General features: G+C 32.6%; 2 protein-coding genes and 1 pseudogene across 2 annotated transcripts; 2 read left to right on the top strand and 1 right to left on the bottom strand.

The window, feature by feature from the left end:
• Positions 1-1,420: 1,420 nt before the first annotated feature.
• On the top strand, positions 1,421-6,310 carry LOC113858278 (probable transcription factor At1g61730). The gene is made up of 2 exons (XM_027490840.1): positions 1,421-5,478; positions 6,073-6,310. Exon 1 carries the CDS (start codon positions 3,517-3,519, stop codon positions 4,468-4,470), a length of 954 nt encoding a protein of 317 aa, XP_027346641.1. The 5' UTR covers positions 1,421-3,516; the 3' UTR covers positions 4,471-5,478; positions 6,073-6,310.
• LOC113854662 overlaps positions 1,510-27,989 on the top strand; it is a 36,864-nt pseudogene continuing 10,384 nt past the window's right edge.
• On the bottom strand, positions 5,492-9,837 carry LOC113858273 (TMV resistance protein N-like). The gene is made up of 4 exons (XM_027490826.1): positions 9,163-9,837; positions 7,920-9,006; positions 7,504-7,809; positions 5,492-7,329 (listed from the first exon to the last, which is right to left on the bottom strand). The coding sequence occupies exons 1-4, from the start codon at positions 9,648-9,650 to the stop codon at positions 6,157-6,159; spliced, it is 3,054 nt and encodes a 1,017-aa protein (XP_027346627.1). The 5' UTR covers positions 9,651-9,837; the 3' UTR covers positions 5,492-6,156.

Genomic DNA, 27,989 nt, shown 5'->3' with positions numbered 1-27,989 from the left:
TAAAGATTCATATAAAGTCATAATGTGAAAATTTTTCTATTCTCATAAAAACTAAAGAAACAAAAATAATTTTTTAAATCATCTTATTATCTTTTAAATGTTTACTTTCATTTTTAAATACCTTACAAATATATTTTACTTTTAATTTTCTTACAATATTTCAATAAACTTCTTATTTTTTTTATTTCTTAAATAAATACCTTTCAAACAAAGTTTTTTTTTTATTAAAAATTACATAAATTTAATTTTCTCATTTTACTAGCAATACATAAGAATATGAATCTAAACCTATGGAACTCGGTTATTTTTTTAAAAAAAAATTCTCTTTCTTTTTAATTTCATAGTATGTTTAAAATATAGGAATATTTTACAAAACTTTCAACTTCTTTTTATAATATTTTTATATAGGCGGTAGGATGCTAATATATTTTTAACGTGTAATTTAAATTCATGAACTTAAGTAATTTTAAAATTTTCTTTTTAATATTTCTTTAAAAATATTGATAATTTTTTTCTTTTTTTGCATTTTTAATTTGTTATTTCTCCATCTATCATGGCTCTGGTTGCAATAGTGTATATACAAAATTAAATTGATATAAACTGTATAAAATAAACAAATTTTCAATTTTATATATGGCATATATATCTTGGTTAAGCTAATAAAAAATATTAATACATTTAAAAAATATAAAAATTATCAAATGTTTTTAAGAAATATATTAAATTTTGATTTGAAAATTTAATAGAGAAGATATTATTGTAAAAATATAATGAAACACAAATAAAATACATTTATAATGACAAAATAAGTTATATATAAATAATAGATATGCATATTATCAAGATAAAGGGTAATAGTATTGATTGTTATAACTTAAATATATAAAAAATTCATAAGGCGAATTTTTTATACCCCTTTAAATATGGAGCTATTACTAAAAGAAAAAGTAATAAACAATGTAATAGAAAAATAAAATAAAAAAACAAGTATATACAAAATAAAACTATTAAAGTAAGTAAATCCAGCTCACTAGTTGGCCAAACAAATGCTGAACTCAAAAATCAGTAAATTTTTAACTTAGCTCAGCTTAAACGGAGTCATGAGTTAGCTAATTAAACAAAAAATTATAAAAAATAGATAAAAAAAAACCTTAAAAAAATACACAAAATTTGAAAATATTTAAAGAAAACAATGTATCACAAAAATACTATCAATTATAAAAAAAATTAATAAAATAAGATTAATTTGCAGATTGACTCAGCAATTCAAGTGCTGCCAACTAAACCCAAAATAAAAAGAAAATGAAAAAAACATTATCTAAGCACATTTTGTCTTTATTATCCCTTCGTCAAACATGCACCGCAAATGAGTAGAAGAGTTCTGACAAAAACCTGCAACCATACCCAATTCACTAAACATTGAAGCCACCTCGAAATACAACACACTACTTTCTTAGTTTATGAGAAGAGGAAGAACCCTCCTTTCATAGCCCTCTCTTTACTCACTTTCCTCCCTGCCTCCTTCGGGTGCTAACATTTCTCCCATAAGGTAAAGTTTTCAATTAAAAATGTTTGGTTTTTTCATTATTCTTCCAATTCCCATAACCTTTTTTTAGTTTTGAAAGGATGTGGTGTTGAATCAGCAATTCTTTAAGGATTTGTAGGACTATAAAGGGGTGCTTCATCAAAAGGTAAGCATGGCCTTGTCCTTTTCTTGTGCCATCACAAAGCCACTTTTGAGGGACAACAGCAGTTTGGCAATGCAATATAGAAGCTTGAATTATCAACTTAACATACCCAATAAATTGGTAACATGTATAAAGTGTGAATCAAAAGAGTCTTCAGAGGAGGACAAAGAGTTGCAAGCAAAATGTTCCAAGTTGAAGTTAGGGTCTCCCATCATTGTTATTGAAGCTCCCAAAATGATCAAGACTGCAGCTACTGTCCCATGTCTCAGGGTCAATTCTGGATTGGTTAAGCCTGGTGACGTGGGAAGGTATTTCACTTCATTATCCAAATCTACTTAAGTCATTCATAATTTTGTTTCACTTCAATTGGAAAATTCAATTCTCCAAATATATGTGTTAATTTCATTTACAGAAGTAGTAATAATTCTTCAAAGTCTAAAAAAAAGTATATTTAAGAAAATTATAATTATAGATTTTTTTTTCAACGTACTCTAACATTAATATATACTCGTAGTTTGATTCTGATATAAAAATTTGTGAACATCTAATGCTTTAATGGCAATTGGGTTATCATTTCCTGCAGAATTGTTTCAAGAAAACCCAAAGATGTGTGGGCAGTGAGACTTAGCATTGGAACTTATCTTATAGATGGAAAATATTTCAAGCCCTTGGATTTGGCTGAGTATAACTGAGAAATTGTTCTTAAAAGACCTTGTATGTAAAACACCTTCCATTCAATGCCAATTATGCCCAATGGCATACAATATATTTTTGTATATTTTTACTGCATGGTAAATTAGTTGAGCAAATTAAATGATATTAATGATTGTAGTTTTTCTTTTTTCAGTACAAATTTGTTTATGGTATAAATACTATTTTGAAGATACCACGCTTCAACCTTAATCCTTCTTAAATTGTTTAGCTAATGGTGTGTTTAGATCCATGTCAAATCACTTAAATATAAATTTATTTCACAGCTATATTTTAATTATGCCTTTATTTTAAAATGTGATTTAATGTAATTTTAGTGAATTTATATATACATCATGTCAAACAAGGGTGTATCTTTTGGATCATTAAGTTGCTCACCATTTGATCTATCATTCAACACAATTTTATTATTTTATAATTTAATGAAGCTGATATTTTATGTTATAGAATTTCTTGAAACTAAATTTTATAAGTTATTTTTAAATAAATTAATAAACTAATTTTATAAATATTTATTTCTTGAAATTTACAGTTAGCTTGTCAATCATCTATGAAAATATACAAGAGATGTTCTTGTGCAAGGGATGACAGTTGGGCTTATGGCCTATTTTCCTATGAAAATTTCCAAGTGCTTTTACTAGATTTAGACTGGTGCACTCCCCGGACAAAATAATCATTGTTTTTTCTTAATTTATTGTAATAGAAAGTGAGATAAAAAGTATGTGAAATATAATAATTTTATATTAAAATTTTTCAAAAGTTTATCTGCTGCTCTGTGATTGATCACAGGCATAGAAGCCTATCAACTTCTTCTATGGATAATTACACTCCCACTTTTCTGGATTCATCATATATATTTAGGTATGGTCACATCGGAAGTTGTGAGCCAATTTTCAGTAAAAGATTATTTAATATATCTTCGTGCATGCTTTAAAGAAACAGTGGTTCAGACCAAAACTTTTTGCTTCAACCAAAAGTATATAATAGTTGCTTTGTTTCCTGTGAGAACTTAGGCCATAGGCTCTGTATTCGAAGTGATTTTTGTAATAAATAATAAGTACATTACCGATATCAAGACCCACCAGTTTACAGTTTCAAGTTTCCTCTGCCACTCTCAATGCCGCAGAAGCAGAAAAGGCGCGCTCATGTGGAGGATCCACAGCTACCACCATCTTCACAAGAACTCCAAATAGAGGAAGAAGAAGAGGAGGAAGAAGAAGAAGAACAACAAGAACAACCACCACCTTCGGAAGAAGTAGCTTCCACCAATGTTGAAGAAGGAGAAGAAGAAAACCCGTCACCCCCTCCCTCTAACTCCCACTCGGAGGCAAAAGAATCCAAGCGAGACGCCGAGAACGACTCGCCCGTGGACGAGGGAAGACTTGCCAAGAAGAAGGCAACAGCAACGGATGGTTCAGAGGAGGAAAATGTGAAGAAGACAAAGAAGTTTCAGAGGATATGGAGCGAGGAAGACGAGTTGGCTATTCTCAAGGGCATGGTTGACTTCACTTCCAAGACTGGCCAAGACCCTTTTAGACACGCCCATGATTTCAACGATTTCGTTAAGGAATCGGTTCACGTCCATGCTTCTACCAACCAACTCAAGGAGAAGATTCGAAGGCTGAAAAGGAAGTTTGAGATCAATTGCATCAAAGGGAAGAGCGACGAGCACGAAGACCCAAAGTTCTTCAAACCGCACGACCACAGAGCTTTTGAGTTGTCCAAAAGGGTTTGGGGAACTCATGTGAAAGCTCCCAAGAAGAAACTCGTAGCCAAATCCCATGCTGGCCCCGTTTTGATGGAATCTGGAAAGATGGACGTTGATTCAGAGCCTATTGGGGGTTCAAGTTGGCCTTTGAGAGAAATGTTTTGTTTTCAAAGTGGGTATCGAGTGAGTGAAGATGATGCAAAGAGGGGTTTGGAGTTAATTGGAGAATCCAAGAGGTCTGAAATGGAGTGCAAGTGGAACAAGTTACGTGCTGCTGAAATGAAGCTGCATGCAGATCGTGCTCTTCTCGTTTGGGAGAACACTAGTTTGATATTGGAGGCGCTTTACTCATCCGACCATTAACTAGGATTCTAAATTTCTGGGCTTCCAAGGTGATTATCTACCATATGTTTTGTGGATCTATCCTCCATGCATTCTGCTTTTGTGCCTATCCTTTAGTCTTTTTGTTTCTAACAATGTTGCTTAGTGTTAGTGTCATGATGATGTTTTGCAAAAACCTGATCTCATTCTCAATGTTTATAACTCCCGTGTAAGTGATGCTTTTTTGGAGAAATATTAAATGATAGTGACACCAATTAGGTGCCCTTTAAGCCTGAAATGTTTCATGGGTTTAGAAGAGGCGTGCCAATAACTTCTCTTTCCATGGACTTCATCAATTCAAGGGGGATGAGGGACCCTAAAAATATTGGCATAAAATTCCAAATGATGAACCAATGTGTTCCTTGCTTTATTTTCTTTGTAAACCTACTGCCCTACCAGCAATAGCAATTTGCAAACAATGATTAAATAGCTATGTGTGTAAACCATAAGAATGAATTCATTAAGGAAGACCAGAAAAAATGGCTTGAGAAAATAAGAGAGGAAATGACGGATTCGACTAAAATATGATACCCATAAGCTGTGGTAAAATTTTGGCTTATTGAATGACTGAGGTGACAACAATATAACTCGCCTCTCAACTTTTATATATTAATTATTAAAATATAGACAGATTCTATATTCTTCAAGAAAAATTCTAATCTAGAGTTTCATGATTATTGCTATTATCCATCCTTTACAATAGCTTTTTGGAATTTTCTAATATCTGACTTTTTTACAAGATTTTGTTACTTCTAGAAATATGAATCAGGCTTGAACAAAATATACAGGAAATGAACGGCAAAAAATTGCAACTTGTTACAACGTCATGAAGTATAAAAGCACCAAGGGATACGAACAATAGCAAATAATACCACAACAGAAGCAGAGCACAACTTAATACAAACACAACCTAAATCAGCAATCTAAGGGGGTTAGCTCAAATGGTAAAATTCATAAGCAACATATTCAGTGGTTCGACTGTGTTAAAAGGTTAGGCTCATTGCACATAAATATTCTCCATAATTGCTTTAACCAAAAAGAAGCCTGCACAAGTTGTTACGGTACAATGTTACTGCAATATACAAAGCATAATTTTCTAGAATCAAGGGTATTTCTAAATTGCAACTGACAATTCTATTTTTAAGGGTATTTCTGAGAGTGATCCTTTAGATTGAATGAATCAATAAACGAAACCAGAAAAGTACAATTTTGGAAGATAAGGAATAGTTATCGTTATCATAGAATAACAAAATAAACACAAATTCGAACTAAGACACTACAAATGTAAAACTCATACAAGCAACATATGACAACACTTTTACATCTAAATGATGAATCAATTCGTTACCATAAGAACTCGATATGTTTTTTCTATTGTCCAGGCAAACTGCAAAATGAATACCATAATGTTACTCTTTTTACTCTCCCACCGAGCTAGTTTTCATCTCTCACCAATATTCTGCTCAGGAGTTTCAACCAATAAAACTGCTCAACATGTAATTACATTACAATTTTATCGAGAAATGCTAGACATAGTTTTCTAGAATCAAGAGTATTTCTAACTGATAACTTGTATGTATGAAGGATTAAATTCATTAAAGAAAAAAGCAACAACTGAGGAGCCTACAGTGAAGGAGCGGGTGAAGTTTCATACCGAAGACAAAGAAATCATGGGAAAATTATGGTTTCTGGCGTAGTCCTCCTCCTCTTTGACGCAGGAAGAAGCTGTTCTTGGTCATCTTCATTTTCATTATTGAACCCTCCAACACCATTTGCTTTAAGTTGTGACTCATTATCAATGGTTTGAGTAATGAATTCGGGTTCAAAAATTTCCATGGTACTATTATTACCAACCAACTTCAACCCTGATTCTGAGGCATATACTGGAAAAACCCCACACCCTTTTATCCACTCTCGTTTATTTTCAGCATTTCTATTAACATCGAATTTAAATGATATGTTGCTGAAATGATCATACGCTCCCCTTGTAAAATTTAAAAGATTCCAGACCCTTTTATCCACTCTCGTTCTGTTAAATTTGCTGACGTCATGATACCAAAATATCACATGATCTGAAATTAAATTTGCATGATGTGTCACATGGGAACTGCTCCCGAAAGGTACGTGTTCACAGATACAATATAAAACCATTGGACCGATATCTCCTTTCGAAAGAATGATGCAATAGATAAAACCACACAAGTCAGATTGTGGAAGATAAGGAATGGTTATTGAACTTTCTCTCGTTTGAAACATACACTCCTCAATAAGATGGTCTCCAGGGAATAAGAAACACTCGCCAATTAACACTGTATAGCTTGATTTCCGAGCATCTTTTTTAATTTGAAGAGGGTGTTGGCGAGAGTAGGGTATGCGGTTCTGTATCATGTGTTGTAACACTAGCTTTTGAGTGAATTCTGTATCCAGAGATGTACAGTTACAAGCATCCAAGCGTTCTAAGGATGGTGGAAACTCTTTTAGAGACAAAGAGCTACCAATGTTGTGAGGGAGTGCTTGTGAGGACCACAAATTCGATGCATTCTGCTGCATGGACTCAGAAAGGTTTGATTTTGTAATATATCCCATTCCTGTTCCTGAATCATCTGATAACATGTTCTTGCATTCAAGATTCTTGCACCCAAAAAGGCTTTCGATACCTTTGCAATTCGCTAAAAACAACATCTCAAGCTTCGGGCGAGATAACAGAGATGGATGCAACTCGCGCAAGCTTTCACAATTCATGAGATATACTAGTTCAAGATTGTCTGCCTTAGATAAGTCTGGGATCTCAATTAGGTCTCGCGAGCCCGAAAGTATAATTCTCTTTAAATTCACAAGATTCTGTTAACAAGGAACATGTATCATATTGCTCAGAAACCGTTAAATTCATAATAAAGAGCCTTAATTAAAAGAGAAACCAAATCATATATTTAAGCTCGTTAAGGTTCTTTAAGGTTCCCTTTCCTACCTTTACAAATTTAAAACCAAATACAGGAAGTATATACACATTCATACCTGAACTCCATCCCAAAGCCTTTTAAGCTTGCTACGAACCATGTCAAACTCTACAAGATTTTCAGCACAAAAGTTAGGTGGCAAAGACTCCAGACAAAAATCATCCCAGCGTAGGTACCTCAACTTATCGGACAATGACTCAAGACCATTAGGAAGGAACACATGATATCTCTTTTGGTTGTACGAATGGTTGCAGATTTGAAGTAATCTCATGTTAGTCATCTTTGCGAAGGAATCTGAGCTCAAATATATGTCCCCATCTAATTTACGCAAATCTAAAGTTATGCCTTCAACAACATCAGTTCCCTGACAAACAACAGTTAGAATAATAATTAGCAAAGGCTATCATATAATACTAACTATGTTCTAAACAGATACAAGTGTAATAAAATACATGTAATTGGACTTCCACTCACCTTGTTATATTTCAATACATTGCAAACTTCCTCAGCTCTCCACAATCGACTTCGTCTCCCAGGGTCTTTGATTGATTCTTGATCAACAATTTCCCAACCCATTTGTTGTATCAAGTCATGCATTTCTATTTCGACGAAAGATGAAACAGAAATTAGAGCTCTATCTAAAAGGGTTTCTATTCCAGATGCTGCAGCGAAATCACAAGCTTCTAGTAAACTCGTTACCCAACCCCTTTTTTCTCCTTTGAAGAAGCATGCAATGTCTAAAAAGATGTCCTTCTCACAACGATCTAAAGAATCATAGCTTAATTTTAATACCTTATGAATTTCCATATTTGGAATCTTTTGGAGTTTTCTCAATTCACTTTCCCATGCTTCTTTACTTCTTGAACGAAGACTTGCACCCAAAACTTTCAAAGCCAAAGGAACACCTTTGCAATAGACAATTGCTTTTCTTGATAGATCTTCATATCCTAGTTTAGGATGTTTCTCTCTGAAGGCATTAAAACAGAAGAGACGAAGAGAGTGATGAAAGCTTAATTGCTTGACCTCAAATATTCCATCAAGATGGGTAAATATTTGCTTATTTCTTGTTGTAACGATGACTCTACTTCCTGGTCCCAAAGAATCACAATCAATTAGATTTTCTAATTGCTCTGAGGTAGCCACATCATCCAACACAATGAGAACTTTTTTACGTCCAAGCCTACTCTTGACAAAATGGGGTACTAAAAAGGGTATATCAAAACAATAATTGTCATTCTCTAATAACTCAGAGTAAAGTTTATTATACAAAGCTTTGAATCCAAACTTGTCTAATTCTTCCCTTACATCTGCGAGGAAGCAACCACCTTCGAACTCATTAGAGAATTTGTCATATAAAGCAGTGGCAAGGGTGGTCTTACCTATGCCACCCATACCCCATATTCCAAGGATTCTAACTTCACTTGACCCCATTTTTAGCAGTGATTCTATCTCTATATAATGGTTCTCAATTCCAACCAGTCCTTTAAGTTGGTTAGGGTATTTAGGAGTCAATTTTTGCAAAACATCGCCAACAATTTCCTTAATGAATTGAGATTCAGTCCTAGCATATGAAATGGGCAACAAAGAAATAAATGATGTGTTATATAAGTCTAACAAATTCAAAAGGAAAAAAAAGGAGAAAGAACCATACAAATTCACGTAGCAGAATTTGAATTTAGCAAGTACACATACAGGACAATCAGTTCGTTTTATTTACCTGTAAGTTTGAGAGTCCCAACCAGCTAAGTTGGCTGCTTCAGAGAGAGCTGCTTTCCATGTGTTGAATTTGGGTTCTCCTTCATGTTTTGCAAAGGCTTGCTCATAGCTCCAAGTGTGCTTCCTCACATGTGAGGGATCTATGTTGTAGAAGACAGGTATCACAACCTGTCCTTGCTCTTTCTTGCAATCCATAATCTTACACAGTTCATTCAAGCACCACTTTGAAGAAGCATAGTTCTCTGAGAAGATGACAACAGAGACGAGAGAATTTTCAATGGCTTTAATCAGTGCTGGTGAGATCTCATCTCCTTTCTTAAGCTCATCATCATCTCTGAAGGTTTTAACTTTCTTTTGCTTCAAAGCTTCGTAAAGATGGCTTGTGAAATTCCTTCGGGTATCCTCACCACGAAAGCTAAGAAAGACATCATATCTTTCTGAAGACACGATAGAAGAAGAGTTAGAGGAAGAAGCTATAGCACTGGTCATCTGTGAATGCCAAGTTTCCCACCTGCAATGATTACAACACTTCACTTCAAAATGCCTTCTTCACACTTCTCCTTATTAATATGAGATCAAACAATTCGAAGTTCTTTCCTTACGAAAAGACCTTACCACAGTACCAATCAAGCCTGATACCGAGAAAGAATGCAGAGGTTCCTTTTTCAAGAAACCTGTGGGATGTTTCTGATCAGTTTCATATGCTATCACGCATAGTGTAGTCTTCAGTTCACACTACCGACATACAAATTACCAAGAATTTTAATCAAGGATGTGGTCCCCATTTCACTCCATTTTACTCGTAATAAATTACACAATTTTGGCATGAGTAAGCAAATATTGTGATATATTTAGAGTAAAACAGAATATTTCCTTAGAAAAAGAGTGTCATAAATATAGCTAGTTTTTACTCATTCTAAGCTCTATAGTTTACTTTACTCAAATACTAATAATTCAAGATCGATTTAAATTATTTTTATTTATGTGTAAAATAGTTCTTATATATTTTAATAAAATACGAAAAAAAAAAGGCACTTTCACTAAATATCTTTATTTCATTCACCCTTAAAAAAATTCTTTACTTTTTTACTTAATACACATCCCTACACATTCCCAAAATAGTTTCAAGTGATACCTTCCTTTTAGTAAAAAATAAAAACAATAATTTATGGAATATTAAAATAGCAATAAATTATTATGCACCCTTTTATCATTAATATTTACCATTCTTATTTTCTTAAGATTTCTCAAATCATCTCCGGACTCTATACTATCTATACTTATTCTCTTTCTTTTTAAAATATTATTAAAATAAATAAATTTTTTATGCTTTTTGTATTAATCTATATTTTTATTTTCTCTATCTAATATATATATATATATATATATATATATATATAAAATAAGAATTCTATAATTTACTAGAAATTATTGTAATCATATAGTCTTTTTATGAAAAATATTAGAATATAGATAAAATTAGTCTTTTCGTCTTTTAACTTTATGATAAAATTAACTTTCTTCCTCTTTATTCATTTTTGTCCTTAAGCTTTATTTTTATTCTCACGTTGATCATTTCTATTAACTCTATTATATGGCCTAACAAAAATATCCTAAGTGGCGCTGAGATGATATTAACATTGTTTATTTAATCTAATTTAGATTTTTTAATTAAAAAAATGGTAAAGTGACACTGAATGTAACTTTTCCTCCCTTTCCTCTTCCAATATCTCTCCATCCCTTTTCGTTAGTTTCCTCTGTAACATCCTTATTTCAATTTTTCGTACAATGTACATTTTATAATTTATAATTTGATGTAAAATACAAAGTTTGTGTATATTGGGCTTTGTTATGATTAATTACTGAAATCTTCATCGTGATATAGTAAATTGTACAAATAATTCCATATAAATTTGTATAAATGGTACAACAAAATTTTAATTGCCGTATTAAACATAATCAAAATACAAAATTTAAGAGACTGTGCATACATTTTATAAATTGAGTATAATAATTTACAAAAGATATATCACAATATGTGGGACTTAACACAACATATACATAATCATAATATTTACAATTCATAAATAAGTATAAGTCCCAAAGCAGTCTCCCCAAAACCAACTACTGAAGATCTGTCCTACTCATCTCCAGCGTCCTAACTCTCTATCTCAGCTAAGTCTTTCGAATCCAGATCTTCATCTGATTCCAGGCAGTGATCGCCCGAATCAGCTTTAACCTCTGTGCCAGTGACATACTTAAAGGTCCATCTAGATGGTCTTCTGAGAGAATCATGATCGTGGTAGGTAAATAGGTATGTGAGGGCTTCTGAACTCCTAACAATACCTCTATACACATATACACATAGGTCTAGGTGTATTCTACTTCTAGGAAAATCAAAAGGAATGCTATAAAAGTACTCCAATTCTAACATAACAAAAATTCTAGGCTCGTTCTCCATAAGGACAGCGAATTTAAAATAACAGTCTTTGATAGTCATTAAATATATAATTGAGCCTATTATATACTGATCTATCTAATAGTCTAATTCTTCCCTGAGGCTCCGTCATCCTGGTTTCCAGAAAATTTTAGTAAGGATGAGCGTCTATTTTATCATTTACAAACATTTAGCATAAAATCATAATTTTAACATAAATGCAACACATTCAATTTCATAAATTCATATTCACAAATATATTCACATCACACATAACAATCAATAATTTATTATTCATTTTTCTTTCTCTTATTCCAACACGCACTTTCAGTGCACTGTGATCACATATACCGATGCCTCTGGTACTTCTTGAAGTCTTACTCAACTGGGTAAATAGTTACCGATTAGCTTATGCACACGGATACAACATGTACAATAATTGGGCCCCTTAATAAAGACATAGTCAAGAGTCTAGTCAGAAAACGAGTGTAAGGCCATGTGACGCATTTGCTCTCAGAAAAAGTGTGTACATATACGTAAATGTCGCTCACCACCTTACGTTTCCTCCAGATTTTCATTGTCTCTAGACTCTATACCTAGTGTATCTTTGTAACTATTCACACTAGACCAAATCCATATCCGACTCTTAAGTCATTCTCAAATTATTCCCTTTGTCACTCATCAGATCGTGCTTAGTAAAGTACTTCCAAACTAAGTCCATTCTACGCATACATTCATTGATACAATTTCAACTGTAAATCATTTGATATCAACATCTTTACCTTATATCATTTTACTCAAATATATTTCATAAAATCACACAATATCACTCAACAAGTTCCATAATATTCTATATCAAGTACTCATCATACAATACAAAAGCATATATTAGCTATTTGACCCAGACAATCAATCAGTTTAAACAATTAAACAAATATATCTTCATTCATACTCTACACAATAGATATATCAATCATCTATTCTCATACCATATTCATATACAGTACTCTATGAGTATAAAATAAATATTGTAATATAATAATAAAATAGAACTCTTCTTACCTCGAAGATAAGCTATAGACAGATATTGAAAAGGATCGAGAGGCAACTATAGAGGTTCTCCTGAATACCAAAAGATATCCATAAGAAACAAAAACAAGAAAAATGATCAGAGAAACTCAAGTTTAGTCCGAAGAAACTTACTTAGAGTCGATTAGCTTCAATGTCCAAGTTTGACTTTAAAGAAAAAACAGAGTTTTTGAGACTTTAATCTAAGTAAAAGAAAGAAAGAGTTCAAAGAAAGCTTAAGAGAAGGACGTGAGTTTGATATAGAATGAATTTCTCATGCGAGAAATCTCTTAAATATCCCTCAACCCTGTGCATTCTTGTTTGAGCAACGATATCTCGCTTGAGCGACGAGCATCTTGCTTGAGCGAGATATGCAGACAGTGGTCTTGCACCCTCTTTTCTGATATGCTCGCTTGAGCGAGATGGTATTTAGAGAGTATGATATTTCTCCTGTGGGTCCTCGCCTGAGCGACCCATCTCGCCTGAGCGAGATCCCTAGCTCGCTTGAGCGCGAGATCACTCTCGCCTAGGCGAGGTGACAGTTGGCAACATTTATCTTATCTTACTTGAGCGAGAATCATCTCGCTTGAGCGAGATAGTCCTACAACAAGGTATCCTGCACGCTCAATCTCGCTTGGGCGAAATTTACCTCGCCTAAGCGAGATATCCTATACCAAAACTCCTCTAAAATCCTCTAAACTTACATCTAAATGCATTCTAATACTTCTTAATATTAATAAAAATATAATTTAACAAAAATGAAATGAGGATGTTACACCCTCCCCCTTCTATAACCTCTCTTTCTCTTCTTCCCCTTCCTCCTCTCGTAGCTTCATCACCCCTTCCCCTCTAACCTATGAGTTCTATTTCCCTCTCTCATAGCTCCTCTTTCTCATTTTTTCAATTTCTCCTCTCCTTTTATCACAATCCTCATCCCCTTCCCTTTCTCCAACCCACCAAAATCTTGAACTACACCTATGTCAATTAAAAACATATATTCTAGAGAAATTTTAGAACAACAAAATTTATATAGTCTTTAGTGAATGAGAGTATTAAAAGTACTCTTGCAAGTTGAAATTTAAGTTCAGAAGTCCAGAAATTTAGGTGACTACAAGAATCTTATCTTTATTTCTTTTATTCATAACCACGTATAATAAATAATTGAGGCAATCGTTTACCAAATACTTTCCAAAGTTTTTTTGCAGTGAAAACAAAACTCAACTGAGAAAAAGAGAACGAGAGGAGAGGAGGAAAGTTTGAGAGAGTTGAAAGAAAACAAGTGGGAGAGGCAGGAGGCCAGAGGAGGAAATATAGGAAAGTGCGGGAAGGGAATGGGAAAGAGAGGCTGTGGAAGGGAGAGATAGGGTTAGTGAGTTGGGGAAAGGGGTTAGGGAGCTATGAGAAGAAGAAGCAGAGGGGAAGGGGACTATGGGAAGGAGGAGACAATGCTAGACGGTTGGGGGAGGGGAGGGGGAAAGGAATGAGGAGCTGTGGAGGAGGAAGGAGAAGGAAAAATTACACTCAATGCCACTCCCACTTCATTATTTTTTAAATTAAAAAATTTATGTTAGATTAAATAAACATCAATGCTACTAGAAATATCTCTATTAAACTATGTAATAGATAAATAGAAAAGACCAACATGAAAAAAAAAATTGATAAAGAAAATTAACTAAAAAAAAATATTAGAGGATGAAAGTAAATTTTATTTTAAAGTGAAAGAATAAAAAAGGACCAATTTTATCTAAAAAAATATAATAAAAATATTAAAAAGGTTAATAAAGTAACAAATTTAAAAAATTAAAATAAAAAAGTAATAAGAAATTGTGATGTGACATTTCATTCAAATAACTTCGTATTTTTTTAAATAGATGATCATGCTTTTGAATAAAATTATGTAAATAATAATAAACTAATAGTTAGTTTAACATAGAAATTAAAATGAAAATTAGATTAATACAACGAATAATATGATACCCAAACTCATTAATAATCAGAAAAATAAAATTAATTTTACTTCATATTTGAATTAAGTTTTTAAATATATTATTCTAAAATTAATACTTTTCTTATGTTTAAAAATAATTCAGTCCAATTCTTAGTGGGTTAGTTGTAAGTGAGCAGTATCTTTAGAATTATTTTTTAATTGAAATCAAATCCTATCCTGATAAAATATAAAGATCTAAAGTTGTTATAGATAATTAAAATAAATAATAATTTAGACTAAAAAGTAACGAAAATTCATAAGAAACTATTATAATGAGGTATATATATCGATGGGCTTCATTTTCCTATGGCTGATGTCAACGCGTTGATGCCTTTGTGCGCCGTCGAGTTTCATTTAATCAAATTAACGGCTTTTGATGTGGAAAAGCAAAGTGAAATCGGTGCTGCCTGTGAAAAGCAACGCGGATAAGTTTTAGTGTACAGGATCTTCTTACACGGCAAGTTTAAAGAATTTTATATTCAACGATTAATAAAATATAAGAGTTAGTTTTTAAATTTAAACTAATATGAAAAAATTTTGTTTCTTTATGTATATATATAAATTTAAATATTAATATATATATATATATATGTATATTTTAAAAATTACAGAAATACATATTTTTTTTCAAAAGATAATTTTTATTTTTTAAAAGTTATCATTAATGAATATTATTTTTTATTTTCTAAAAAATTGACATTTATAAATTTTGAATTTTAAAATATTTTAAAAAAAATACTATTGACAATTTTTAATATTTTATAATTTTTAATCGTTTTCTGTCTGAACCTGTACTTGCAATTTATATTATTTTTTAATTCTTTTATTTTTGTTATTTAAAAAAAATTATTTTTAAATATTATATATATAAAATTAACCACGCGGATAAACACCTTTAATTTTGTGAATGTGAAACGATAGTGACAAAAAGAGAAAGTTTCAGAATTACTTCAGTTCACATCTTAATTTAGTACGTTACAATGTGATATGTACAAAAAGAGAGAGTATTTTATGGTCTATTATATTTAAAATAATTTTATATTAATAAAAAATAGGTTAATAATTTATTTTTAAAATATAAATATTTTTTAAATTTAAAAGTATCGTAATAAATAATTTTAATTTAATTTTACTTAACAATTACCTTTAATTTAACTTTACTTATAACATGTGTGTTACGCAACAAGAATAGCCAAATGAATCCAAATTCTTTGCAATTGTAGCTTGCAGTTTAAATTTATTTAAATAAATTTTGTTTTACTTAAGTAAATTTGGTAAAAAGTAATTTATATTTAAGCAAAATAAATTTTCTTAAATAAATTTAGTAAAAAATGATTTTTATTTAAGATAAAAAATTTATTTAAGTCAAAATTATGAAAAATTTTAAAACTTTATCTCCTTTCTCTTTATATTATAGATATTTTGAGAAATCTTTATTTCTTATTGATGGCTGGTTAATTATTAAAGACTTTTACATATATATTTTACCAAATATTTAAAATGTATTATCTAGTATGTTAAGCATGAGTGAGACAGAACTATTTAGAATTGAGTTAAATAATTAAAATGATGATAAGGATTATAAGAATAATGACTTTGAAAAATTAGTTGAGAAATAATTGACTACATGATTTTGTACAAAATTTTTTAAATTTTTTGTAGTTCAAAGAGGAAAAAGATGAAGTTTTAATTTTTTTTTATAATTTTGGCTTAAGCAAATTTTTTTAACTTGAACAAAAATTACTTTTTCACTAATTCACTTAAATAAAAATAACTTTTTTTATTAAATTTATTTGAGTAAATTTTTTTAATTAAGTGAATTTAGATTGCAGGTTGTAACTAAGTCTAAAACTAAAGTTAATTTAAATTTAAAAATTCAAAATAAAAAAATAAGATATTGCGATCTATTTTACTTTTAATCTAAATATAATTTGAATTTTATTTTACAAAATCAAATTCACTTTTATTAAAATCGATTTAAATCCATGCCTACTTAAATTTCATTTTATAATGAGTAGGGCTTGCGAAACTTAATTAATTTCGGCCCTGCATTCTCTTATTTTCAGAATTGTTGTTAATTTTACACTGTGACACTAATTTAAATATTATTTTTTTAACATAAGATATATATATATATATATATATATATATATATGAATTTTTTATTATTAAAATATGTTTCAAATATATTTGTCTTTTGGATTAGATTTAATTTCATCACGAATAAAATTAAACTGAAAGCGACACTAAGATAATTTTAAAAAATAAGTAAAAATAAAAATTATATTATTAACATTTTTTGTACAAATTTAATTAAAAATAAATTATTTTTTATTTAATTTGTCTGCCTAATGGATGATGTAAAGTAAAAAAAATATATGAATTTAGTTTTAATATAATATGAATATAAAAAATATTATTAATTGATTAAAATGTGTGTAAATATAATTTCATATTAATTATTAAAAAATTTATTAAATTTTTTATATAATAATTTAATAATAGTATTAAAATATTTATTGTATATTTTACTCAATTTGAAACCAATTTTACCAAAAAATAAATTTTAAAATTAAATTTAAAAAATAAAATAAATTAAGGTCTTTTCGTAAGGGAAAGAACTTTGAATTATTTGATCTCATATTAATGAGGAGAAGTGTGAAGAAGGCATTGAAAACAAAAAGTTATTTTTATAATATTTTTAAGTGAAGTGTTGTAATGATTGCAGGTGGGAAACTTGGCATTCACAGATGACCAGTGCTATAGCTTCTTCCTCTAACTCTTCTTCTATCGTGTCTTCAGAAAGATATGATGTCTTTCTTAGCTTTCGTGGTGAGGATACCCGAAGGAATTTCACAAGCCATCTTTACGAAGCTTTGAAGCAAAAGAAAGTTAAAACCTTCAGAGATGATGATGAGCTTAAGAAAGGAGATGAGATCTCACCAGCACTGATTAAAGCCATTGAACATTCTCATGTGTCTGTTGTCATCTTCTCAGAGAACTATGCTTCTTCAAAGTGGTGCTTGAATGAATTGTGTAAGATTATGGATTGCAAGGAAGAGCAAGGACAGGTTGTGATACCTGTCTTCTACAACATAGATCCCTCACATGTGAGGAAGCAAACATGGAGCTATGAGCAAGCCTTTACAAAACATGAAGGAGAACCCAAATTCAACACATGGAAAACAGCTCTCACTGAAGCAGCCAACTTAGCTGGTTGGGACTCTCAAACTTACAGGTAAATAAAACGAACTGAGAGTGAGTTTACTTTTCTGAAATTAAAAACAAAAAATGAGAAAGATAGGGTATTGTATATGGCAGAAGTATATGACTTTTATAGTCTTATTTCGATTAGAATTTGTATAATATAGCTTGATTTTTATTTTTCAATAAGTTTTTATGAAATAGTGATAAAAAAAAAACCACTAATTTCCAGTCGAAAAGGAAGTGATCACACTTTTTTAACAAAATTTCATGTAAAGATGATAGAGAGAACATGAAATTTGTAGTCCAAGTGAAGGGACATGAACTTTTAGTCAAGAAAAGGTATTTTTGACTTATCTTCACAATAAATTTTTAGTTATGTTATGAGTAGTCAATTCACAACACACAATCAAGTAAAGTAGGATAAACACACAAACAAAAATTAAACCTAGATTTAATTATCAAAATCCTATAAATTCATGAACAAGGATTCTCATAACTTTAGCTATGAATTTAACTACTTATGCTAAAGAAGAACACTAAAGTAATTGTAAATAAAGTCATAAATAAAGATGAAAAACAAACTAGAAGGAGGTTTCCGTTCTTCAAGTCCAGTCGCTTGAAACTTCAATTCCTACTAAGAATGTGCTAGAGATCACAAGAGATGAGAGTGTCACGTAAAAACTCAAAAGTTAAGTGTAACAATTGGCTGTTGAGTCGTGTCCCATTACTTCTTTTATAAGTTTTTGAGACCTTAATGGATCTTCTTCTAACCGCCTATGCATTTTGTTATCATTTAGAATTGGATGATCCACTAATTCAATTGATAGAGAATTATAAGAATGTGCTTTGGACAGTTATGTTGTACAAACCCTGTTTTAAGTAGATATGTTGAATGTTATCTATGAACAAAGTTTAAACCATAGTATAGAGGGACGACTTTTACATACAGGCATTTGCACTTAGTATACATGTTAGACTCCGTAGAAAGAGATCAACAATATTCTGTTTTGTTAAAAGTTGCTTTTTTAATTGGAATTTAATTTCAATCCAGTAATATATTTGAGTCCTTCATTGCTTTTGAATATCTTGTTTCTTTAATCCGTTATCCTTTCAATGTTTTTCTAAAATTCTGCTTCTTCTATTTTTATTTTGTCTTTGTTAATTAATTCATTTCATTTTAAAACACACTACAAAAAACACGTTAAAGAGGATCTAAAATTTAATATAAAATTATTCTTGAATCTTGAATTTATTTATTTTTCAAAAATTCACAGTAAAGAAGACGAAATCAAAATACTGTCCATTCATGTGGTTTCAAGAATTCCCCTTAGTCACATGTGGCTAAGATTTCATTATGTCTTTAAACAACAATACTCTAATAAAATTTGTTTATCTTAAATAAAATATATTTTAAAAATTGATATCTGTATTATACCGTGAGTCCGTGACTTGACTTCTAGTATCCTGTAAATTATAAAATCTGTATCCTATCCATCTACTTTTCTATGTTTGCACTTGCTATTTGCTAATTTGTAATGCTATATACTCAGGCAAGCACGCGTTTAGTATAAAACCTTTAGGTATTTTGATTATTAGGAAGTTCATTGCCTAGAGAAAATCAGAGGCCGTGCTTATTTTTTTGTGTCATTGGATTTCATTCCCTGATCATATTTTTTTTGTTTCTTGCTTGCCCAATTACACTACCATGTTGTGTTAGTCCCACATTGTGTGGGGTAAAAAATGGGAGGACCCCTCTTAGGCTATATATAGAGCCTTGGGCCCCCGTTATCCATTCATTCCAAAAATCTCTCATTCTTCTCCTTTTCTCCTTTTGTGATCTATATTGTGCATTTATACTTGGTAGAAGTAATAGTCTCCTATTTTGAAGAGTGAATAGAGAAGTAATAGTCTTCTATTTTGAGGAGTGAATAGAGAAAAAGAAGGAGTAGTGTAATTTTTTTTCTGTGATAATTTTATATATTATCTTTATTATCTTTTTTTTTTGCTCTTATTTTTCATCTCTTATTTTAGTTGTGAGTTATCATACTGGTACTCTAGTCCTAACAGTGGTATCAGAGCTTCTAGGTTATTTATATTATTTCGCTGTAGTGTACATTGGTATAGTGCTAGAGAAATTTTTTTAGTATGCTCTGTGGTTGCAGTATTGTCTGATCTGTCACATCAGAAAAGAATTATTCTTGTTACTGGGTATACAATTTTGATAGTGTAAAAGTGCATATCTAGTGTGTACTTATTCACAGTCTATCATTATTATTATTTCAGTATGTAGTACTATTCACAGTGAAAGTAACATAAGTCGGTATAATTAAAAGAGAAATTATGGCAGCAAAATATGAGATAGAGAAACTTCATGGGAGTAATTTCTTCTTGTGAAAATTGAAGATAAGAGCAATTTTGAGGAAAGACAATTGTCTTGATGCAATTGAAGGCAGACCCGCAGATATTTCAGAAGAAAAATGGAGAGAAATGGATAACAATGTTGTTGCCAATTTGCACTTGGCATTGGTAGATTCAGTGTTATCCAGTGTTGCAGAGAAGAAGACTGCAAAGAAGATTTGGGACACACTGATCAAGTTGTACGATGTCAAGTCACTTCACACCAGAATATTTTTGAAGAGAAAACTCTACACTCTTCGAATGAGTGAGTCCATATCAGTAATGGACTACATCAACAATCTAAATACGTTGTTTGCTCAGCTTACAGCCGCATATTTCAACATAGTAGAAAATGAACGTGCAGAGCTTCTACTCCAGAGTCTACCAGATTCATATGATCAACTCATCATCAATATAACAAACAACAACATTATCGGTCGTTTATCCTTTGATGATGTTGTTGGAGTAGTTATAGAAGAAGAATTCAGGCGAACGAATAAGGTAGATAGACTGAAAAATTCTAAATAAGCAGAAGCATTGACGATGATGAGAGGAAGATCAATGGAACATGGTTCCAGTGGGAGACAGAATCATGGTAGATCAAAATCTCAGATAAGGAAGAACCTCAAATGCTACAACTGTGGCAAGAGAGGACACGTGAAGAAAAATTGTTGGAACAAGAAGAGTGGAGGAGGGAAGAATACTAAAGCATCAACCTCTCAAGGTTGTGTTGCAAGTACCTCAGATGAAGGTGAAATCTTATATAGTGAAGCAGTAATAAATTCTAGAGGTGAAAGACAACTCCATGAATGTTGGATATTGGATTTAGGTGCAACCTGGCACATGACTACATGTCGAGACTGGTTTTACAATTTTGAACCTATCTCGGGAGGATCCGTGTTCATGGAAAATGATCATGCCCTAGAAATTGCTAGAATTGGTACTGTCAAATTGAAAATGCATGATGGTACTGTTCGTACAATTCAAGGAGTACGATGTGTGAAGGGCTTGAAAAAGAATCTATTGTCCGTTAGGCAATTGGATGACCTCAATTGTAAGATTCACATTGAAGGTGGAATCTTGAAGTTAGTTAAAGGCAACTTGGTGGTGATGAAAATAGAAAAGATCACAACTAATTTATACATGCTTTTAGGAGATACGTTGCAAGAAGCAGATACATCAGTTGCAATTAGTCAAGAAGAAGAAACAATAATGTGGCACCGTAGACTTGGTCATATGTCAGAACGAGGCTTGAAAATTCTAGCAGAACGTAATCTCTTGCCAGGGCTCAAAATGGTAACCTTACCATTTTGTGAGCACTATGTGACAAGTAAGCATCATAGATTGAAGTTTGGCAAAGTGACTACAAGAAACAGACACATACTGGACTTGATTCATTCTGATGTATGGGAATCACCGGAAATATCTATTGGAGGAGCAAAATATTTTGTATCATTCATTGATGATCACTCAAGGAGATTGTGGGTGTACCCAATCAAGAAGAAGTCAGATGTGTTTCAGTGTTCAAGTAATTCAAAGCACTAGTAGAACTTGAAACTGGGAAAAGAATTAAGTGCTTAAGGACAGACAATGGAGGAGAATATATAGATGATGATTTTTTGGCATTTTGTAAGCAAGAGGGTATTTCAAGGCAATTCACAGTGTCTTATACACCTCAGCAGAATGGTGTAGCAGAGCGGATGAACAGAACTCTTCTAGATAAAACAAGGGCTATGCTAAGAACAGTAGGAGTGGCCAAATCTTTTTGGGCAAAAGCAGTTAAAACTGCCTGTTACGTGATAAACCAATCACTATCAATGATAATTGGCTTAAAGACACCAATGGAGGTATGAAATGGAAAGCCACCTAATTATTCTTCATTACATGTGTTTGGATGTCTTGTGTATGTGATGTACAATTCCCAAGAAAGAACAAAACTGGATCCAAAATCCAGAGAATGTATATTCTTGGATTATGCTGACAATATTAAGGGGTATCGCTTGTGGGATCCCACTGCCTGCAAGGTTGTTGTTAGTAGAGATGTAATCTTCATTGAAAATGAACTGCAAAAGGAGCAAAAAAATGACAGCACTACCAAAGACACTACTTCAGTAGTGATAGAAAGGAAGTCTAAAGAAGATGACACCTCTGAAGCAGAACAAGAGCACGAAGAACAAGAACCAAATGATGCCAATGATGAAGAAGCTCAACAAACAAGACGTGAGATAAGGAGACCATCTTGGCACTCAGACTATGTTATGGCAAGCCATGATGCATATTGTCTTCTAAATGAAGAGGGTGAACCGTCAACCTTTCATGAGGCTTTGACGAGCTCAGATGCTTCTTTATGGATGATAGTAATGCAGGAAGAAATTGAGGCCTTACATAAAAACAAGACACATGAGAACTTGTTGAGCTTCCAAAAGATCGAAAAGCCATTGGTTGTAAATGGGTCTACAAAATCAAACGAGATGGTAATGATCAAGTAGAGCAGTATCGTGCAAGATTAGTGGTTAAAGGATATGCTCAGAAGAAGGCATTGATTTTAATGAGATATTCTCTCCAGTAGTCCGATTAACCACAATCAGAATTGTTCTGGCAATCTGTGCTGCATTTGATTTACATCTTGAGCAACTTGATGTAAAGACTGCTTTTCTTCATGGAGAACTTGAAGAGGAAATATATATGCTCCAACCAGAAGGTTTTAAAGAACAAGGAAAAGAAAACTTATTTTGTAGATTGACCAAATCTCTGTACAGTCTAAAATAGGCGCCGAGATGTTGGTACAACAGATTTGATTCCTTCATTATTAACCTTGGTTACAATAGACTAAAGTCAGACCATTGTACGTACTACAATAGGTTTGATGAAAATGATTTCATCATTTTGTTGTTGTATGTGGATGACATGTTGGTGGTAGGCCCTAATAAAGATCAGATCCAAGAATTAAAGGCATAATTGGCTAGGGAGTTTGATATGAAGGATTTGGGATCAGCAAACAAGATCTTAGGGATGCAAATTCACCGAGATAGAAAAGATAGGAAGATTTGACTTTCTCAGAAGAATTATTTACTGAAAGTCTTGCGGTGCTTCAACATGCAAGATTGTAAGTCAATTTCTACCGCACTTCCTGTCAATTGCAAAGTATCCTCGAGTATGAAGCCTAGCAATGAAGCAGAGAGGATGAAAATGTCTCGAGTGCCGTATGCATCAGCAGTGGGAAGTCTTATGTATGCCATGATTTGTACTAGACCAGACATTGCACAAGTAGTGGGAGCAGTCAGTAGATTTATGGCAGATCCTGGTAGAGAGCATTGGAATATTGCAAAGAGGATCCTTAGATACATAAAAGGAATCTCTAATGTTGCATTATGTTTTGAAGGATCAGAATTTATTGTGAAAGGCTATGTTGATTCAGATTTTGCAGGAGATCTGAATAAAAGGAAATCTACTACTGGTTATGTGTTTACACTTGCTGGAGGGGCAGTAAGCTGGTTATCTAAGTTGCAGACTGTTGTGGCTTTGTCTACTACAGAAGCTGAATACATGGCAGCTACTGAGGCATGCAAGGAAGCAATCTGGATTCAAAGGCTATTGAAGGAACTTGGGCACAAACAGCAGACTACTACTGTGTATTGTGACAGTCAAAGTGCTTTGCATATTGTAAAAAATTCAGCTTTTCATTCCAGAACAAAGCACATAGACATACAATATCATTTTGTTCGTGAAGTAGTAGAGGAAAGAAGAGTGGATATGCAAAAGATTCATACCAAAGACAACATAGCAGACATAATGACAAAGCCAGTCAACATTGACAAGTTTACATGGTGTCGATCCTTGTATGGCCTATTAGAAACATAAGCAACATATAATTGTAATGTGTGAAGATATGACTAACTTAATCATAATCTTCAAGTGAGAGAATTGTTAGTCCCACATCGTATAGGGTAAAAAATGGGAGGACCCCTCTTAGGCTATATATAGAGCCTTGGGCCCCTGTTATCCATTCATCCCAAAAATCTCTCATTCTTCTCCCTTTCTCCTCTTGTGATTTACTTTGTGCATTTATACTTGGTAGAAGTAATAGTCTCCTATTTTGAGGAGTGAATAAAGAAAAAGAAGGAGTAGTGTAATTTTTTTCTGTGATAATTTTATATATTGTCTTTATTATCTTTTTTTTTTCTCTTATTTTTCATCTCTTATTTTAGTTATGAGTTATCATACTGGTACTCTGGTCCTAACATGTTGACCATAGATTATATATAATAATTTGTGTAGACCAAACATCATTTATTTCTTTGTTATACTTTTCATATGCTAAGACTATATGTGAATTCACATTATTTCTCGTCTCAATTTGTTAGTCTACTAATAACATTTATATTTTTTGTTGTCCGTTTCATATGCCAGGACTGAATCTGAACTCATTAATGACATTGTTAGTGATGTTTTGCGAAAACTGACCCCTAGATTCCCAAACCAACTTAAGGGACTGGTTGGAATTGAGGAAAATTATGAACAAATTGAATCATTGCTGAAAATTGAGTCAAGTGAAGTTAGAATCCTTGGAATATGGGGCATGGGTGGCATAGGCAAGACCACTCTTGCTACTGCTTTATTTTTCAAACTTTCTTCTTATGGATTTGAAGGTCGTTGTTTCCTTCCAAATGTAAGGGAAAAATGTGAAAATTTCGGACTCAATGCTTTATGTAACAAGCTCTTTTCTGATTTGTTTGAGGAAGAAAATCATCGTTTTGATGCACCCTTTTTGGTACCCGATTCTGTCATGCATAGGCTTGGCCGTAAAAAAGTATTCATTGTGTTGGATGATGTGGCTACTTGGGAGCAATTAGAAAATCTAATCATAGATTTCCATAACTTGGGACCAGGAAGTAGAGTCATTGTTACAACTAGAGATAAGCACATATTTAGCCAAGTTGATGGAATTTATGAGGTCAAGATGTTGAACTTCTCAGACTCTATTCAACTTTTCTGTTTGAATGCCTTTGGAGAAAAGCATCCTAAAAGAGGATATGAAGATCTATCAGAAAGGGCAGCTTTCTATTGCAAAGGTGTTCCTTTGGCTTTGAAAATTTTGGGGAAAACTCTACGTTCAAGAAATAAACAGGCATGGGAAAGTGAATTGACAAAACTTCAAAAGAGTCCTCATGTGGAAATTCATAAGGTATTAAAACTGAGTTATGATGATTTAGATCCTTCTCAGAAGGACATATTTCTAGACATTGCATGCTTCTTCAAAGGAAAGTATAGACATAAGGTAGAAAGTGAGTTGGAAGCTTTTGGTTTCCCTGCGGCATCCGGCATAGATGATCTTTTAGATAAAACCCTCATAACTCTTTCAGATGACTGTATAGAAATGCATGACCTGATACAAGAAATGGGTCGAGAAATTGTTCATCAAGAATGCATCAAAGATCCTGGAAGGCGAAGTCGATTGTGGAAACCTGAGGAAGTGGTAGATGTATTGAAATATAACAAGGTAAGCAGAAGATGCAATAGCTTCTATTTGGTAACAAGAATGTTCTGTTTAAAATGTTGCTAGCATGCTATCAATTATTAATTATAATTCTGATTTTTGGTTGTTAGGGAACTGAAGCCATTGAAGGCATAAGTTTTGATAATTCTCGAGTTCGTGATCTACATTTGAGCTCTGATTCCTTTAAACGGATGACTAACTTAAGATATCTTCAAGTTCACACCATGTTCAAATATGGAAAATGTAATGTGAATTCTCCTATTGGTCTTGAGTCATTGTCTGATAAATTGAGGTACCTTCTTTGGGATGGATGTCATCTGGAGTCTTTGCCATCAACCTTTTGCGCTGAAAAGCTTGTAGAGCTTTACATGCCTTGTAGCAAGCTTCAAAAGCTTTGGGATGGAGTTCAGGTATGAATGTGTCAGTACATATTACATTTGGCTTTCAATTAGTACAGGTATGAAAGGAAATAGGGAACCTCAAGTGTAGCTCATTCACAAAGCCATAGCTAGGCATATGCGTCTATATTTTATTTGGTTTATCTTTTAGTTAGGACTCTTGATTATTAATTTATTGATTATCTGAGCAATGATGTTTCTTGTTACAGAATCTCATGAATTTGAAGTATATTGACCTTCGTTTCTCCCAATACCTGACTGAGGTCCCAGACTTGTCTAGGGCTACAAATCTTGAAAGCATACAACTTGGTGGTTGTGAAAGCTTATGTTGGCTCCATCCATCCGTTTTTTCACTCCCCAAGCTTATGTATCTGTGTTTAGACGGTTGCAGACAGATTGAAAGTTTTAAAACTGATGTTCACTTAAAATCCCTCTGTGAACTTCAACTCTACAATTGCTCATCTCTTAAGGAATTTTCAGTGACATCAGAGGAAATGACTGTGTTGGACTTAGCTGGAACTGCCATTCATGAATTGCCATCATCAATTTGGCATAATAGGAAACTTACTTTTCTTGCTCTAAGTGGTTGTAACAATCTTAACATTGTTGGGAACAAGTTATCAGATGAACCTGTGATGAGATCCCTTACAGACCTAGACCTTCACAGCTGCACACAACTCAATGCATCGAATCTTTGGTTCCTCCTTGATGGCATAAGGTCTTTAACACGGCTAGATTTGACATACTGCTGCAACTTACAAGCACTCCCTGACAACATTGGCAACTTATCATCATTGAAGTACCTAAATCTAAGCAAAACCAGTGTTAAGAGACTGCCTGCAGACATCAAAACCATTTTAATGCTAGAAGATCTTATATTAGATAATTGCAAGAAACTCGTCGCCCTTCCAGAACTTCCACCATCATTGCGAGTGTTGAGTGCCTTAAACTGCATTTCTCTAGAGAAAATCTTTAATCTTAACAATGTTGAAATTGATAATGGCCTATTGTCTTTGAGAATCTTATGTCTTAGAAATTGTTGCAGCTTACAAATACTTCCTAACAGCATTGGGCTTTTATCGTCATTAGAGGAATTAGACCTCAGTGGAAATAATGTTGAAATTTTGTCTGCCAACCTTAAACACCATTCGAGATTGAGAAAGATTGTGCTAGATAATTGCAGGAGACTTGTGTTTCTACCAGACCTTCTGCTTCTACCATCTCGGCCAGTTTTGAGAGCCTTAAACTGTACTTCTCTGGATACAAACTTTACTCAGCAGTTAGTGCTAGAACACATGTTACAGAGCAGCATAACCAACTCAACTGAGCACAGTTTTGGATATTCTGTACATGATCAATATGCTATCTTCCCAGGAGCTCAAGTTTCAAACAAGTTTAGCTTTCGTACAGAAGGGACATCCATATCTATTCCTTGTCTTCCAAAATCTGGCATGTGTGGTTTCATTTATTGCATCCTTCTTACTGAGGGATCATTCGTAAGTGATAAGACTGATGTTGCAGTTTGTTTTATCTATGAACATGGCAAAGTGGTCTGCAAGGATGGTAAATATATAGGTAATGGGATTGTAATTTCAGATCATGTGTTATTTTTATACCATGAAATTAGCAATCTGTATACAATGGTCAAAAGTTCATATGATCATTGCATCAACATATCATTTAAAATTAGATATAAAGATGAATTAAAAGAATGGTCAACAACAGATGGGATAAAGGGGTGTGGGGTGTTTCCTGTATACGCTTCAGAATAAAGGGTGAAGCTGGTTGAATCAGAATCTTTTGCTCAAACTTCTCAGAAGCAGCATTTGAAAATAAA

Source organism: Abrus precatorius, unplaced genomic scaffold (assembly GCF_003935025.1).
Source record: "Abrus precatorius isolate BTA unplaced genomic scaffold, Abrus_2018 Scaffold1, whole genome shotgun sequence".
Classification (NCBI taxonomy): Eukaryota; Viridiplantae; Streptophyta; class Magnoliopsida; order Fabales; family Fabaceae; genus Abrus; species Abrus precatorius.
This window is presented reverse-complemented; position numbering and strand designations above follow the sequence as displayed.